General features: G+C 42.0%; 1 protein-coding gene across 1 annotated transcript in view; it reads left to right on the forward strand.

The window, feature by feature from the left end:
- Window positions 1–5155: 5155 nt before the first annotated feature.
- The window catches only part of LOC120484832 (protein NLRC3), a 35637-nt gene continuing 23756 nt past the window's right edge, over window positions 5156–17036 (forward strand). The window contains exons 1-2 of the mRNA XM_089122474.1: window positions 5156–5269; window positions 6187–6312. Coding sequence (XP_088978600.1) covers window positions 5220–5269; window positions 6187–6312 — 176 coding nt within the window. The 5' untranslated portion in view covers window positions 5156–5219. The remainder of the gene's footprint in view (window positions 5270–6186; window positions 6313–17036) is intronic.

Raw genomic sequence — 17036 nt, forward strand, 5'->3', positions numbered from 1 at the left:
CCTTTCATGATCCAGCTTTATCTGCCCAAACCCTTGATTCGCGTCTAGCACAGAAAAGTACTTTGCATTCGGCATTCTTGAGACCATCTTCTGCTGTCAGCATTGGATAATGCTCTCTTTTTATGGCCAGATTAAGATCTTTAGGATCCACACAAATGTGCGTTTTCTTGGATGTAACTACAGGTTCAATGCTGTCGACCCATTCAGTCGGCTCAGTTTGCTTTGCGATGACCCCCATCTGCTCCATTCTCTGCAGTTCTTCTAGCACTTTCTCTCGCAGAGCTACAGGTCTCCTTCTTGGCGCATGCACAACTGCTCTGACATTTGGATCAGTTTGTATGTGGTGTTCTCCTGGTCAACAGCCTAGTCCTTCATATAGATCGCCACAATCCTGGAGAATGTCTCTGCTCTTTTCAGTTTCAGAGAGTCTTTTAATCATGCCCATTTTTGACATGCAGATCGTCCTAGAATGACAGGTGCATCATGCTTCATTATTTCCAGCAGGATTTTGTATTTCTGTCCTTTGGACACACAATTTAGTGCTTTCTTGCCCAGTGGCGCCATCTTGTGTCCAGAATATGTCAGACGTTTGCAGCTTGACCTCTGCAGTCTCCCTGCTGTGTTTAGCAACTTGTGCTCTCTTTCTGACATGATGACAGATGACCACTAGATGTCCTCATAACCTCATATATGTAGAACAGATCTAATATGGCACACATCGAGTTAAATGAAATCTTAAGTCCATGTCCAACTCTAAATTGTAAGGAATTTATATCTTTGATTTGATAGTAACGATTTACAATAAGGTTCATTTGTTCATTATTCATGTATGAACCATGAGCAACACATTTTTACTGTATTTGTTCATCTTAGTTAATAATACAACTGTTAGGCTAATTGTTTATTCATGTTATGTCACAGTCAGTGCATTAACTAATGAGAACAAATACAACTTTTGATTTTAACGTTTTAGTACATGCTGAAATTAATATTCGGCCTAACTAAGATTAATAATGTAGAAGTGCAGTTCATGATGTTAACTAATTTAACTAATGGAATATTAAAGTGTTACTGATTCATGATATCTAAGACTTTCACACATATAATACATACATTACATTTACAACATCAACAAAACTAAAAATGAATTTCCCATAATGACCTTCTTGATTCTCACTGTTTTGTTTAGTGAAGTAAATAATATTTAGTAATATTATCATCATTTCCCTATTTTCATTTGACGTGTTATGCATTCTAATTGTATCAACATACCACTTTATCTAAAACGACCATACTCACGTACACGCTCGCGTGAACGCGCGTCTCTTTTAACGCGCGTCTCTTTTAACGCGCCTCTCTCTCTCTCTCTCTCTCTCTCTCTCTCTCTCTCTCTCTCTCTCTCTCTCTCTCACGTCACACATTGAAAGTGAAAGTAAGTTCTGTTGATGAGGATCATGTTATATGGGGACGCGAGCGTGGACTAATTATTAAAATAAATAAATGTTAACATGTCCCTATCCACAGTTGTCTTGGCTATTCCTCAATTTAAATTAAGCCACAAATTGTCATTATAAAAATAATCTGCGAATACCCACACATTGCATACTTAATTTAAGGTGTGACGAATCTGTCGCTGTCTAACATCTGCAGGAAATCCAGGTAAAACTGTCTGCGTGCACGCGCAAGCCGCGCCTGTAACACCTGTTCCGCCATTTTAAGCAGGAAAATAGGAATACGACACGGAAAACAAACAGAACATCAACTTGTTTATCAACGTTTAGGATTGAACTTCCGTGTAGTTTTATAATGTGAAAGCTGGAGGATTTGAGATCCTGTATCTTAGTTTGATCAAGGTGAGTGTTCGTGACTTCCTCATAACGTTAACGTGGAATATGAATCTCTGGAGGACTTTTTACTTAATTGTTTTGATACGAAATCTTTATAAAGGGTTAACGTACTTTTTTGTTTCAAGGTTTCTTGTTTCGTGATGTTTGTGATTTAACACACAATTAAACGCCAATAAACTTTTATTTACACGCACACACACACACACACACACACACACACACACACACACACACACACACACACACACACACACACACACACACAGAAAGTGAAACTAAGTTCTCCTATCGCCATTTCGAGATAATAATACAATAGTCTACGAAAGAAAACAAAAACAAATAAGACTATCAACGTGTTCTTTAACGCTTTAGTCTCTCATGTCTATTGATCTAGTTTAATAACACACATTTAAGGCAATTGGTAGGTTTGTTATTGTTGCGTTTGTTTGTGTTTTTTCATTTTTAATATTTTTTTGTGTATATTTTGTAACTGTATATTTTTTTACCCCTTAACAGATCTTGAATTAAGGAAAGTAATTAAGTAAATTTGATAAAGTATTTGATTTAAAATAACTATTTACATCACTGTGACTGTACCATTTACAACATCAGCATTTTGTTCATGTAAGGAAACTGTTTCAAACTAAAAATGTAAATTGTATCTGAAATTATGTTTTTCTTAAGAGTTATTTTACAGATACATTACAGATATTTGGCCATTGTTATTTTTTGCTTTTACTTTTATTTTTACTTTCTTACATTTTAAATTTATTCATTTAGCTGACGCTTTTGTCCAAAGCATCTTACAAATGCTATGTCAGAGGTCGCACGCCTCTGGAGCAACTAGGGGTTACGTGTCTTGCTCAGGGACACATTGGTGTCTCACAGACAGTGGATTCGAACCCGGGTCTCTCACACCAAAGGCCTTTGAAAAGTTTTCAGCAATGTGCATTAAATAAAAGTCCTTAACTTTTTTTTGTTCAAAATGTATATAATGAGCGAGCTCACTGATGTTTTTGTTATTGTATTTTAAATATTATTGGCTATCATTTGTGCATAAACATATCTGGTTATTGTAATGCTCCAAGCTTACAAGAGCGATAATATCATTAAATGTGAAGGGGGCCCCTAAAATATTTTTATGGGAAAAAGGGGGTCTCAGACCAAAAAAGGTTGGGAACCACTGTGTTAGATCATAACACTAGAATCAGAGCACTATAATTGTTCTTCATGCGCACAGACATTTGAAACTGATAAAAGAAAAGCCTCATAAACTATTGCATAGATAGATACTGTATAATAGACTACACATCAATATGTCTTTCATTTGTGATTTAATCTTTTTAATGCGGACTCGACGCGCTGGCGCTGTGACTCGTGTTGCTGAAAGCGCTCGGGATGCTCATGAGCGCTGTGTGCCGCACTGTACTGAGCCTTTCATATCATAATGCAGTGACGCAATGACAGATTATTAATAGCCTTTCTTGTTCTGTCCTATCAGATGTTGCTGCCTCATTAAACAGCTGTGCTATACATTTACAACATGTCTCAATTTTATAGTAGCCTAGGTTATATAGCCTAATAATTGATCTTTTTGATTTTTGTTATCTTGTTTTTCATGGATGTATTTTACAACAATACAAAGAGCAATATGTAAAGTTTTACCAGATTTAGTGCTACACTTATTGTCTCTCGTTTGTTCCGCACTAAATGTTTTTTTCACTAAATGTCCAGATTTTATACAGTTATTGTGCACTCGTGATTTTTCTAGACAAAATTTTACTGCTGAATTATCCACTAATCTAGTTTATAATAGCATTTGTCAGAGTATGATCATATATTTTGTTGATTTGTTGTTATGAAGTTGTCTGTATTAAGTAGATTGTGTTTAACACACAAAAGAGTGATTATTATCAGTTCAACACAGAGTGCTTGTTGATTAAAAACTGCGCTGGTATCGGATTGGTATCGGTATCGGCCGATACGCAGAATTTTGGTATCGGATCGGTTTTGAAAAAACGGTGTCGTTGCATCCCTAAAAAAAAAGCAGGTCTTGAAAACTTAAATGACTACTTCTATCACTATAATATTTACTGCATTAGCTTTCAACTCGTTTTAGAGAACTCTGTTACGAACTCATCCATGTCCGGTTCGTGTGTTATTGCTTCTTCATGAGCTAAAAGCACAAGTTTTTTCCTCTCCTGAATCATTGTTCGGAGGAACGGTGTCCACGTTCTTGCCAGAGTAGAGAATAAGCTCTCCATGAAGCAGTCGAGACACCAGTGACCACAGCAGATACACGTAACTGATGAAGACCTGCAAATGCATCTTTATATTCCTGCAAGAGTTTGCAAACAGCAGGACATTCAGCATCCGATGGAGGTTTTTTGGACAGCATTGGTGTGGCAACAAGAATTTCATTCGGTTAATTTTCTGCAACCCCTGCAAGACTACAGAGAGGCTCAAGCAACTGGATGTCCAGAAATGTGTTGGATTTCGGCATTACACCTGAGAGGATTGCATCAGCTGTGTAAACCTGTTTTATATCTCTGATACAGCTGTATCTAGTGTGTTCAACATGTGTCGTCTCAGAGCTTCAGTGGCAGATTCAGAAGCGGACCCTTCTTGCCCTAAAGCTGAAGCAATGCCAGAGTCCCCATTGGAGGGGTTCACAGTCCTTCCAGGGTTTGGTGAGAGCTCAACAGTAGACATGTCAGCGCCGGACTGCTGAAATCCACTGCCATTTTCTCTGAGATTTACAGTGAACCAAGACATCCCTGCACAACTTCAGCTGCACTGCTCAAATCAACATGCTGAGACTGTAGGATGGCATTTGCTGCTTTTAAAATGGCCAGAAGATGAATCAGAAATTTGCCAATTTTTAAAATAATGGCGTCGATTCAGCTGAGAGAGAAGCAAGGTTTTGAAAAGTCAACTGATGTACTGTCATCATTGGAAACCTTTTAAAAGAGTGTTAATATTCTTATTATCCACAACACATGTTCTGGCTTCATAAAGTCCTGGTGTGGGGCCTGGGTGGGCCAAGCTTCTGATTGGGTGGGAGCCGGGTCTGGCTTCAGTTAACACAGTCACATGATCATTTTTCTCACACACTCCAGAATTATTATGAATGTTATTTAATAATTTAATATTGTGTGTTCACAAGCATCCAGAGATGGAGATTTCTCTCAAGGACACAGGTACTTTCAGCTAACACTGTTCAATATTTACACACACACACATACACAAAGATCAAATGATCTGATGAGTAATGTAGAGGATTAAACTGAATCTGTTCTCTGTTCCAGTTCAGTCCAGCAGAAGAGCTCAAACCCAAAATCCAGCTGTGTGTCTGTGAAGAGTGACGCCTCTATGGGTCAGCCAATGAAGTTTAACAGTGGAGACAAACGGCCTGATCTCAGGTATATCACTTCTGTGTTATGCTTATAGTATTTGATATTTTATGAAATTTTTATTAATATACAGCAATCATTATTATTTTTTATGAAAAATTAATAATTCGTGAGCTTATTCGTGAATTATAAGGTTCTATCTCCACTTTTGGTCAAAATTGAGTTTTTGACATAATATGATCCATTAGGTGTTTATTAATGCCTGTGTGGTGTTATTTTTGTTAAAAAAAATAGATTAATAGATAAAGCTATAATAGAAGATTATAGTACATAACAGTTTTGCCAGCTGGGATGTAAAAACTTTGATGCTCAATATCTCAGAACTACCCTAAACAGAGATAGAACCTTATAATTCTAAGCTCACGAATTGTATTTTATTGACAAAATATTTTAGTTTGTCTTGTATATTTTTTCTGATCAGATCAGATAATATTTTAATCTCTCATATGGTTGTGTTATGATGTGCCTTACCTATGGGGCATGTTGTCACACTTCACTTCCATTCTTTCAGTGGAAATAAAGAAAAAGGTACTCACTATATGAATGAAACAAAACCACATAATTGTTCTAGACCTGTGAAATTAATGGGGGAAATAAATACTCTGAACCCCAAGTGTATTTACACAAACTGAGAAAGTTAAAAAGTGTTGGGTTGTGCCCTGCTCTCCACCAACATTTCTATAAAAGTGTTGCTTGTTTGACATTTTAGAATTAGAAGCAACATCCATTAGTCAGTCAGTTTATTGCTTGCAATGACATCAAGTAAATGTACGCTGAGAATTTTTCCACATTTATATAATGTAGTATTATAATTAAGAAGATTGTTCAGAAAGTTTGTAACAACACTCTCTGGTCTTTCCTAAAACAGAATATTCCTGTAAAATTGAACAACATTTATAAGTCTGGATGTTTTTTATTTCACTTAGTTTGAAAACCAGTTCAGTCCAGCAGAAGAGCTCAAACCCAGAGTCCAGCTGCGTGTCTGAGAAGAGTGAATGCTCTATGGAGAAACCAATAGAGTTTAAGAGTGGAGACACACAGCCTGATCTCAGGTATATCATTTATATAAAAGTTATGCTTATAGTATTTGATTTTTTTAAATGAAATGATTATTAATATACAGCAGTTTAATTCTCTGGATTTGAAGCAATGAATTATAAGTTGAAATCGTGTTAGTTTGAGTCTATTAATGATGATCATTGTGCTCTTGTGTAAAGCTCTATGTATTGTATTGTTAATACATTCACACACTGTAAAAGCTGTTGGTGTGTTACTCAGTTAATGACACAATTACATCAATATCAGTGTGTCTGATTCTTTATCCTCTTCATTCTGATTTAAAGGGTTAGTTCACCCAAAAATGAAAATTCTGTCAGTATTTACTCTCCCTCATGTTGTTCCAAACCTCTATGTGTTTATTTGTTCTGCTGAACACAAAGGAAGATATTTTTGATTAAATTTGAGAGCTGATCACTGCTACATTGGCTGCCTAAGGGACTGGCTCTTGACGGCCCAGAAAGTCAATGAAGAAAATGTTTAAATATCCCAAGTGACTACCGTGGCTCAACTATATGTTTATCAAGCGACGCGAATACTTTTTGTGCGAAAAAACAAACAAAAATAACGAGTTTATTCGACTATTCCTTTTCTTCCTTGTTGGCCTGAAACGAGACTTCCTTAGATTTCCACGACGCATGCGCGAGAACTGAACTTAGGTAGTTGAAGGAGATCGCAATTCTCGCGCATGCGTCGTGGAAATCTAAGGAAGTCTCGTTTCAGGCCAACAAGGAAGAAAACGAATAGTCAAATAAGCTCGTTATTTTTGTTTGTTTTTTCGCACAAAAAGTATTCTCGTCGCTTGATAAGCATATAGTTGAGCCACGGTAGTCACTTGGGATATTTAAACATTTTCTTCATTGACTTTCTGGGTCGTCAAGAGCCAGTCCCTTAGGCAGCCAATGTGGTAGTTATACAGCTCTCAAATTTAATCAAAAATATCTTAATTTGTGCTCCGAAGACGAACGAAGGTCTTACGGGGTTGGTACAGCATGGGGGTGAGTAATTAATGACTTAATTTTCATTTTTGGGTGAACTAACCCTTTAAGGTCAAATCTTCCATCCAGACCAGTTAAAAACAAAACTGCACGCATGTGTCCTGGTTTTAGGTAAAATGCAGGACTGCCGTTGCTGTTGATTAATTTTAGGAGCTGAAAGTCACATCACACATCACTCAAACACATGATCAACGATTTAACATTTCAGAAACACTAATGATGTTTTGTGTCTCATAAATATTATATTTTTGTAATCTATGGTTATTTACTTCTCTGACTTGTGTAATAATGTGATTCAACCACAAGACTTTAATGAACGCATGTGTCCTGGTTTCAGGTAAAATGCAGGACTTTTGTTGCTGTGGTAATTTTAGGCAAGGCAAGGCAAATTTATTTATATAGCACATTTCATACACAATGGCACAAATTTCAAAGCACATTTCAAAGTGCTTTACATAGAAGAAATTAAAATAATCAAAAGAAATCAGAATAATTGAAACAGTTTAGAATAAAAAATAAGAAATAATAAAAAAAAAATTATGATAAAAATTAAAGCTGCAAGCAGCGTTGGGCAGGCCCTCGCACCTGTAGCGCATCGGGGTGTGAGGCGGCCGCGTTGCATATTTTGCAGCTCAGCCGGTGCGGCTGTGAATTTGCTATGCTGCTTCATTAAAGGTCACTTCCTGTTGCCAGCAGGTGGCGCTATGACTGAGGGTGAATGTCGGCATGTAGATTTGTTCAAGGAGGGACTCTTGTCAAATGTGTTAAATTTCATGCAGATCTGGGCATTTACAGCCAAGTTACTACAACTTCCTGTTTCATGGCAAATCATCGACACCACGGACACGCCCATCGATGAAAATGCACAGAGAGCACAACTTTACATCATCAATGCCTTTAGAAGGCACAGCAGAAATGTGAAGTCGATCTGACTAAATCCCTAGGAGGAGTTTGTTAAAGTACGTAATGAGTAAATCATCCAAAAATGGCGGTAAAATTAGAAATGGCCGATATCCTGTTGGGTTTAAGGCATCGCTCCAGGAGACTTTTCTGTGCGTCTGGACATGGTAGATGTACCACCGAAATTTCGTACATGCCGGTCAAACATGCGGCGGGGGCTGCTTCGTTAAAGGTCACTTCATGTTGCCAGCAGGTGGCGCTATGACTGTGGGTGAATGTCGGCATGTGGATTTGTTCAGGGTGGGACTCATGTCAAATGTGTCAAATTTCATGCGGATCTGGGCATTTACAGCCAAGTTACTACAACTTCCTGTTTCATGGCAAATCATCGACGCCACGGACATGCCCATCGATAAAAATGCACAGAGAGCACAACTTTACATCGTCAATGCCTTTAGAAGGCACAGCGGAAATGTGAAGTCGGTCCGACTAAATCCCTAGGAGGAGTTCGTTAAAGTACGTAATGAGTAAATCATCCAAAAATTGTGGTAATAATAGAAATGGCTGACTTCCTGTTGAGTTTAGGGCATCGCTCCAAGAGACTTTTCTGTGCATGTGGACATGGTAGATGTACCACAGAAATTTCGTACATGTCGGTCAAAGGTGCGGCGGGGGCTGCTTCGTTAAAGGTCACTTCCTGTTGCCACTAGGTGGCGCTATGACTGAGGGTGAATGTCGGCATGTAGATTTGTTCAGGGCGGGACTCTTGTCAAATGTGTAAAATTTCATGCAGATCTGGGCATTTACAGCCAAGTTACTACAACTTCCTGTTTCATGGCAAATCATCGACGCCACGGACATGCCCATCGATAAAAATGCACAGAGAGCACAACTTTACATCGTCAATGCCTGTAGAAGGTACAGCAGAAATTTGAAGTTGATCCGACTAAATCCCTAGGAGGAGTTCGTTAAAGTGCGGAGTGTGTAAATCGTCCCAAATCGGTCGCCAAATTCAAAATGGCGGACTTCCTGTTGAGTTTAGGGTATGGCTTCTTGAGGCTTTTTTGTGCGTCTTGAAATGATACACATCCCCACCAAATTTCGTGCATGTAGGTTGAACATGGACGAGGGGCTAATTTTTTTAAATTTTCTATGTGGCGCTAGCGAGCCATTTTGCCCCGCCCATCCGTGAAACCCACAAAATACAAAAATGTTTCACCAGTCCTGACATGCGTGCCAAATTTGGTGAGTTTTTGAGCATGTTGCGGCCCCGAAAATGGCGCTTACTTTGCAGAAAAAAGAAAAAAGAAAAAAAATTAAAGCTGCAAGCAGCGATGGGCGGGCCCTCGCACCTGTAGCACGTTGGGGTGTGAGACGGCCGCGTTGCATATTCTACAGCTCAGCCGGTGCGACTGTGAATTTGGTTCGCTGCTTCGGTAAAGGTCACTTCCTGTTGCCAGCAGGTGGCGCTATGACTTAGGGTGAATGTCAGCATGTAGATTTGTTCAGGGCGGGACTCTTGTCAAATGTGTAAAATTTCGTGCAGATCTGGGCATTTACAGCCAAGTTACTACAACTTCCTGTTTCATGGCGAATCATCGCCGCCACGGACACGCCCATTGACGAAAACACGCAGATAGCACAACTTTTCATCGTCAATGCCTTTAGAAGGCACAGTAGAAATTTGAAGTCGATCCGACTAAATCCCTAGGAGGAGTTCGTTAAAGTACGTAATGAGCAAATTATCCCAAAATGGCGGTAAAATTAGAAATGGCCAACTTCCTGTTGAGTTTATGGCATCGCTCCAAGAGACTTTTCTGTGCGTCTGGACATGGTAGATGTACCACAGAAATTTCGTACATGTTGGTCAAAGATGCGGTGGGGGCTGCTTCATTAAAGCTCACTTCCTGTTGCCACTAGGTGGCGCTATGACTGTGGGTGAATGTCGGCATGTAGATTTGTTCAAGGCGGGACTCTTGTCAAATGTGTAAAATTTGGTGCAGATCTGGGCATTTACAGCCAAGTTACTACAACTTTCTGTTTCATGGCGAATCATCAACGCCACGGACACGCCCATCAACGAAAATGCGCAGATAGCACAACTTTACATCGTCAATGCATTTAGAAAGCACAGCAGAAATGTGAAGTCGGTCCGACTAAATCCCTAGGAGGAGTTCGTTAAAGTACGTAATGAGTACATCATCCAAAAATGGTGGTAAAAATAGAAATGGCCCACTTCCTGTTGAGTTTAGGGCATCGCTCCAAGAGACTTTTCTGTGCGTGTGGACATGGTAGATGTACCACAGAAATTTCGTACATGTCGTTCAAAGGTGCGGCGGGGGCTGCTTCGTTAAAGGTCACTTCCTGTTGCCACTAGGTGGCGCTATGACTGAGGGTGAATGTCGGCATGTAGATTTGTTCAGGGCGGGACTCTTGTCAAATGTGTAAAATTTCGTGCAGATCTGGGCATTTACAGCCAAGTTACTACAACTTCCTGTTTCATGGCGAATCATCGACGCCACGGACACGCCCATCGACGAAAACGCGCAGATAGCACAACTTTACATCGTCAATGCCTTTAGAAGGTACAACAGAAATTTGAAGATGATCCGACTAAATCCCTAGGAGGAGTTCGTTAAAGTACGGAGTGTGTAAATCGTCCCAAATCGGTCGCCGAATTAAAAATGGCGGACTTCCTGTCGAGTTTAGGGTATGGGTTCTTGAGGCTTTTTTGTGCGTCTGGTCATGGTAGATGTACCACAGAAATTTCGTACATGTCGGTCAAACAAGCGGCGGGGGCTGCTTCGTTAAAGGTCACTTCCTGTTGCCAGCAGGTGGCGCTATGACTGTGGGTGAATGTCGGCATGTAGATTTGTTCAGGGCGGGACTCTTGTCAAATGTGTCAAATTTCGTGCAGATCTGGGCATTTACAGCCAAGTTACTACAACTTCCTGTTTCATGGCGAATCTTCGACGCCACGGACACGCCCATCGACGAAAACGCGCAGATAGCACAACTTTACATCGTCAATGCCTTTAGAAGGCACAGCAGAAATTTTAAGTCGATCCGACTAAATCCCTAGGAGGAGTTCGTTAAAGTACGGAGTCTGTAAATCGTCCAAAAATGGCCGCCAAATTCAAAATGGCGGACCTCCTGTCGAGTTTAGGGTATGGGTTCTTGAGGCTTTTTTGTGCGTCTTGATATGATACACGTCCCTACCAAATTTCGTGCATGTAGGTTGAACGTGGACGAGGGGCTAATTTTTTCCAATTTTCTAGGTGGCGCTAGCGTGCCATTTTGCCCCGCCCATCTGCGAAACCCACAAAATACGAAATTTTTCACCAGTCCTGACATGCGTGCCAAATTTGGTGAGTTTTTGAGCATGTTGCGGCCCCGAAAATGGCACTTACTTTGCAGAAAAAAGAAAAAAAAAAAAAAAAAAATTAAAGCTGCAAGCAGCGATGGGCGGGCCCTCGCACCTGTAGCGCGTCGGGGTGTGAGGCGGCTGCGTTGCATATTCTGCAGCTCAGCCAGTGCGGCTGTGCATTTGCTACGCTGCTTCGTTAAAGGTCACTTCCTGTTGCCAGCAGGTGGCACTATGACTGTGGGTGAATGTCGGCATGTAGATTTGTTCAACGCGGGACTCTTGTCAAATGTGTTAAATTTCGTGCAGATCTGGGCATTTACAGCCAAGTTACTACAACTTCCTGTTTCATGGCGAATCTTCGACGCCACGGACACGCCCATCGACGAAAACGCACAGATAGCACAACTTTACATCGTCAATGCCTTTAGAAGGCACATCAGAAATGTGATGTCGATCCGACTAAAGCCCTAGGAGGAGTTCGTTAAAGTACGGAGTGAGTAAATCATCCAAAAATGGCGGTAAAATTAGAAATGGCTGACTTCCTGTTGAGTTTAGGGCATCGCTCCAAGAGACTTTTCTGTGCGTCTGGACATGGTAGATGTACCACAGAAATTTCGTACATGTCGGTCAAACATGCGACGGGGGCTGCTTCGTTAAATGTCACTTCTTCTTGCCACTAGGTGGCGCTATGAATATGGGTGAATGTCGGCATGTAGATTTGATCAGGGCGGGACTCTTGTCAAATGTGTAAAATTTCGTGCAGATCTGGGCATTTACAGCCAAGTTACTACAACTTCCTGTTTCATGGCGAATCTTCAACGCCACGGACACGCCCATCGACGAAAACGCGCAGATAGCACAACTTTACATCGTCAATGCCTTTAGAAGGTACAACAGAAATTTGAAGTTGATCCGACTAAATCCCTAGGAGGAGTTCGTTAAAGTACGGAGTGTGTAAATCGTCCCAAATCGGTCGCCGAATTCAAAATGGCGGACTTCCTGTCGAGTTTAGGGTATGGGTTCTTGAGGCTTTTTTGTGCGTCTGGTCATGGTAGATGTACCACAGAAATTTCGTACATGTCGGTCAAACAAGCGGCGGGGGCTGCTTCGTTAAAGGTCACTTCCTGTTGCCAGCAGGTGGCGCTATGACTGTGGGTGAATGTCGGCATGTAGATTTGTTCAGGGCGGGACTCTTGTCAAATGTGTAAAATTTCGTGCAGATCTGGGCATTTACAGCCAAGTTACTACAACTTCCTGTTTCATGGCGAATCTTCGACGCCACGGACACGCCCATCGACGAAAACGCGCAGATAGCACAACTTTACATCGTCAATGCCTTTAGAAGGCACAGCAGAAATTTTAAGTCGATCTGACTAAATCCCTAGGAGGAGTTCGTTAAAGTACGGAGTCTGTAAATCGTCCAAAAATGGCTGCAAAATTCAAAATGGCGGACCTCTTGTCGAGTTTAGGGTATGGGTTCTTGAGGCTTTTTTGTGCGTCTTGACATGATACACGTCCCCACCAAATTTCGTGCATGTAGGTTGAACGTGGACGAGGGGCTAATTTTTTCCAATTTTCTAGGTGGCGCTAGCGTGCCATTTTGCCCCGCCCATCTGCGAAACCCACAAAATACGAAATTTTTCACCAGTCCTGACATGCGTGCCAAATTTGGTGAGTTTTTGAGCATGTTGCGGCCCCGAAAATGGCACTTACTTTGCAGAAAAAAGAAAAAAAAAAAAATGAAAGCTGCAAGCAGCGATGGGCGGGCCCTCGCACCTGTAGCACGTCGGGGTGTGAGGCAGCCGCATTGCATATTCTGCAGCTCAGCCAGTGCCGCTGTGCATTTGCTCTGCTTCGTTAAAGGTCACTTCCTGTTGCCAGCAGGTGGCGCTATGACTGTGGGTGAATGTCTGCATGTAGATTTGTTCAGGGCAGGACTCTTGTCAAATGTGTAAAATTTCATGCAGATCTGGGCATTTACAGCCAAGTTACTACAACTTCCTGTTTAATGGCGAATCATTAACGCCACGGACACACCCGTCGACGAAAACGCGCAGATAGCACAACTTTACATCGTCAATGCCTTTAGAAGGCACAGCAGAAATGTGAAGTCGATCCGACTAAGTCCCTAGGAGGAGTTAGTTAAAGTACGTAATGAGTAAATCATCCAAAAATGTCGGTAAAATTAGAAATGGCCGATTTCCTGTTGAGTTTAGGGCATCGCTCCAAGAGACTTTTCTGTGCGTCTGGATATGTTAGTTGTACCACAAAAATTTCGTACATGTCGGTCAAACATGCGGCGGGGGCTGCTTCGTTAAAGGTCACTTCCTGTTGCCACTAGGTGGCGCTATGACTGTGGGTGAATGTCGGCATGTAGATTTGTTCAGGACGGGACTCTTGTCAAATGTGTAAAATTTGGTGCAGATCTGGGCATTTACAGCCAAGTTACAACAACTTCCTGTTTCATGGCGAATCATCGACGCCACGGACACGCCCATGGACGAAAACGCACAGATAGCACAACTTTACATCGTCAATGCCTTTAGAAGGCACAGCAGAAATGTGATGTCGATCCGACTAAAGCCCTAGGAGGAGTTAGTTAAAGTACGTAATGAGTAAATCATCCAAAAATGGCGGTAAAATTAGAAATGGCTGACTTCCTGTTGAGTTTAGGGCATCGCTCCAAGAGAGTTTTCTGTGCGTCTGGATATGTTAGTTGTACCACAAAAATTTCGTACATGTCGGTCACACATGCGACGGGGGCTGCTTCGTTAAAAGTCACTTCCTCTTGCCACTAGGTGGCGCTATGAATGTGGGTGAATGTCGGCATGTAGATTTGTTCAGGGCGCGACTCTTGTCAAATGTGTAAAATTTAGTGAAGATCTGGGCATTTACAGCCAAGTTACTACAACTTCCTGTTTCATTGCGAATCATCGACGCCACGGACACGCCCATCGACGAAAACGCGCAGATAGCACAACTTTACATCGTCAATGCCTTTAGAAGGTACAGCAGAAATTTTAAGTCGATCCGACTAAATCCCTAGGAGGAGTTCGTTAAAGTACAGAGTGTGTAAATCGTCCCAAATCGGTCGCCAAATTCAAAATGGCGGACTTCCTGTCGAGTTTAGGGTATGGGTTCTTGAGGCTTTTTTGTGCGTCTGGTCATGGTAGATGTACCACAGAAATTTCGTACATGTCGGTCAAACAAGCGGCGGGGGCTGCTTCGTTAAAGGTCACTTCCTGTTGCCAGCAGGTGGCGCTATGACTGTGGGTGAATGTCGGCATGTAGATTTGTTCAGGGCGTGACTCTTGTCAAATGTGTAAAATTTCGTGCAGATCTGGGCATTTACAGCCAAGTTACTACAACTTCCTGTTTCATGGCGAATCTTCGACGCCACGGACACGCCCATCGACGAAAACGCGCAGATAGCACAACTTTACATCGTCAATGCCTTTAGAAGGCACAGCAGAAATTTTAAGTCGATCCGACTAAATCCCTAGGAGGAGTTCGTTAAAGTACGGAGTCTGTAAATCGTCCAAAAATGGCCGCCAAATTCAAAATGGCGGACCTCCTGTCGAGTTTAGGGTATGGGTTCTTGAGGCTTTTTTGTGCGTCTTGATATGATACACGTCCCCACCAAATTTCATGCACGTAGGTTGAACGTGGACGAGGGGCTAATTTTTTCCAATTTTCTAGGTGGCGCTAGCGTGCCATTTTGCCCCGCCCATCTGTGAAACCCACAAAATACGAAATTTTTCACCAGTCCTGACATGCGTGCCAAATTTGGTGAGTTTTTGAGCATGTTGCGGCCCCGAAAATGGCACTTACTTTGCAGAAAAAAGAAAAAAAAAAAAATAATCCTAACAGTTTCAATAGGGACCTCGCACTGTTAGTGCTCGGGCCCTAATTAAAGCTGCAAGCAGCGATGGGCGGGCCCTCGCACCTGTAGCACGTCGGGGTGTGAGGCGGCCGCGTTTCATTTTCTGCAGCTCAGCCAGTGCGGCTGTGCATTTGCCACACTGCTTCGTTAAAGGCCACTTCCTGTTGCCAGCAGGTGGCGCTATGACTGTGGGTGAATGTCGGCATGTAGATTTGATCAGGGCGGGACTCTTGTCAAATGTGTTAAATTTCGTGCAGATCTGGGCATTTACAGCCAAGTTACTACAACTTCCTGTTTCATGGCGAATCATCGACGCCACGGACACGCCCATCGACGAAAACGCGCAGATAGCACAACTTTTCATCGTCAATGCCTTTAGAAGGCACAGCAGAAATTTGAAGGCGATCCGACTAAAGCCCTAGGAGGAGTTAGTTAAAGTACGTAATGAGTAAATCATCCAAAAATGGCGGTAAAATTAGAAATGGCTGACTTCCTGTTGAGTTTAGGGCATCGCTCCAAGAGACTTTTCTGTGCGTCTGGACATGGTAGATGTACCACAGAAATTTCGTACATCTCGGTCAAACATGCGACGGGGGCTGCTTCGTTAAATGTCACTTCGTCTTGCCACTAGGTGGCGCTATGAATGTGGGTGAATGTCGGCATGTAGATTTGTTCAGGGCGGGACTCTTGTCAAATGTGTAAAATTTCGTGTAGATCTGGGCATTTACAGCCAAGTTACTACAACTTCCTGTTTCATGGCGAATCATCGACGCCACGGACACGCCCATCGACGAAAACGCGCAGATAGCACAACTTTACATCGTCAATGCCTTTAGAAGGTACAGCAGAAATTTGAAGTTGATCCGACTAATTCCCTAGGAGGAGTTCGTTAAAGTACGGAGTGTGTAAATCGTCCCAAATCGGTCGCCGAATTCAAAATGGCGGACTTCCTGTCGAGTTTAGGGTATGGGTTCTTGAGGCTTTTTTGTGCGTCTGGTCATGGTAGATGTACCACAGAAATTTCGTACATGTCGGTCAAACAAGCAGCGGGGGCTGCTTCGTTAAAGGTCACTTCCTGTTGCCAGCAGGTGGCGCTATGACTGTGGGTGAATGTCGGCATGTAGATTTGTTCAGGGCGTGACTCTTGTCAAATGTGTAAAATTTCGTGCAGATCTGGGCATTTACAGCCAAGTTAGTACAACTTCCTGTTTCATGGCGAATCTTCGACGCCACGGACACGCCCATCGACGAAAACGCGCAGATAGCACAACTTTACATCGTCAATGCCTTTAGAAGGCACAGCAGAAATTTTAAGTCGATCCGACTAAATCCCTAGGAGGAGTTCGTTAAAGTACGGAGTCTGTAAATCGTCCAAAAATGGCCGCCAAATTCAAAATGGCGGACCTCCTGTCGAGTTTATGGTATGGGTTCTTGAGGCTTTTTTGTGCGTCTTGATATGATACACGTCCCCACCAAATTTCGTGCATGTAGGTTGAACGTGGACGAGGGGCTAATTTTTTCCAATTTTCTAGGTGGCGCTAGCGTGCCATTTTGCCCCGCCCATCTGCGAAA

Source organism: Pimephales promelas, chromosome 2 (genome assembly GCF_988280905.1).
Source record: "Pimephales promelas chromosome 2, fPimPro1.hap1.1, whole genome shotgun sequence".
NCBI lineage: Eukaryota > Metazoa > Chordata > Actinopteri > Cypriniformes > Leuciscidae > Pimephales > Pimephales promelas.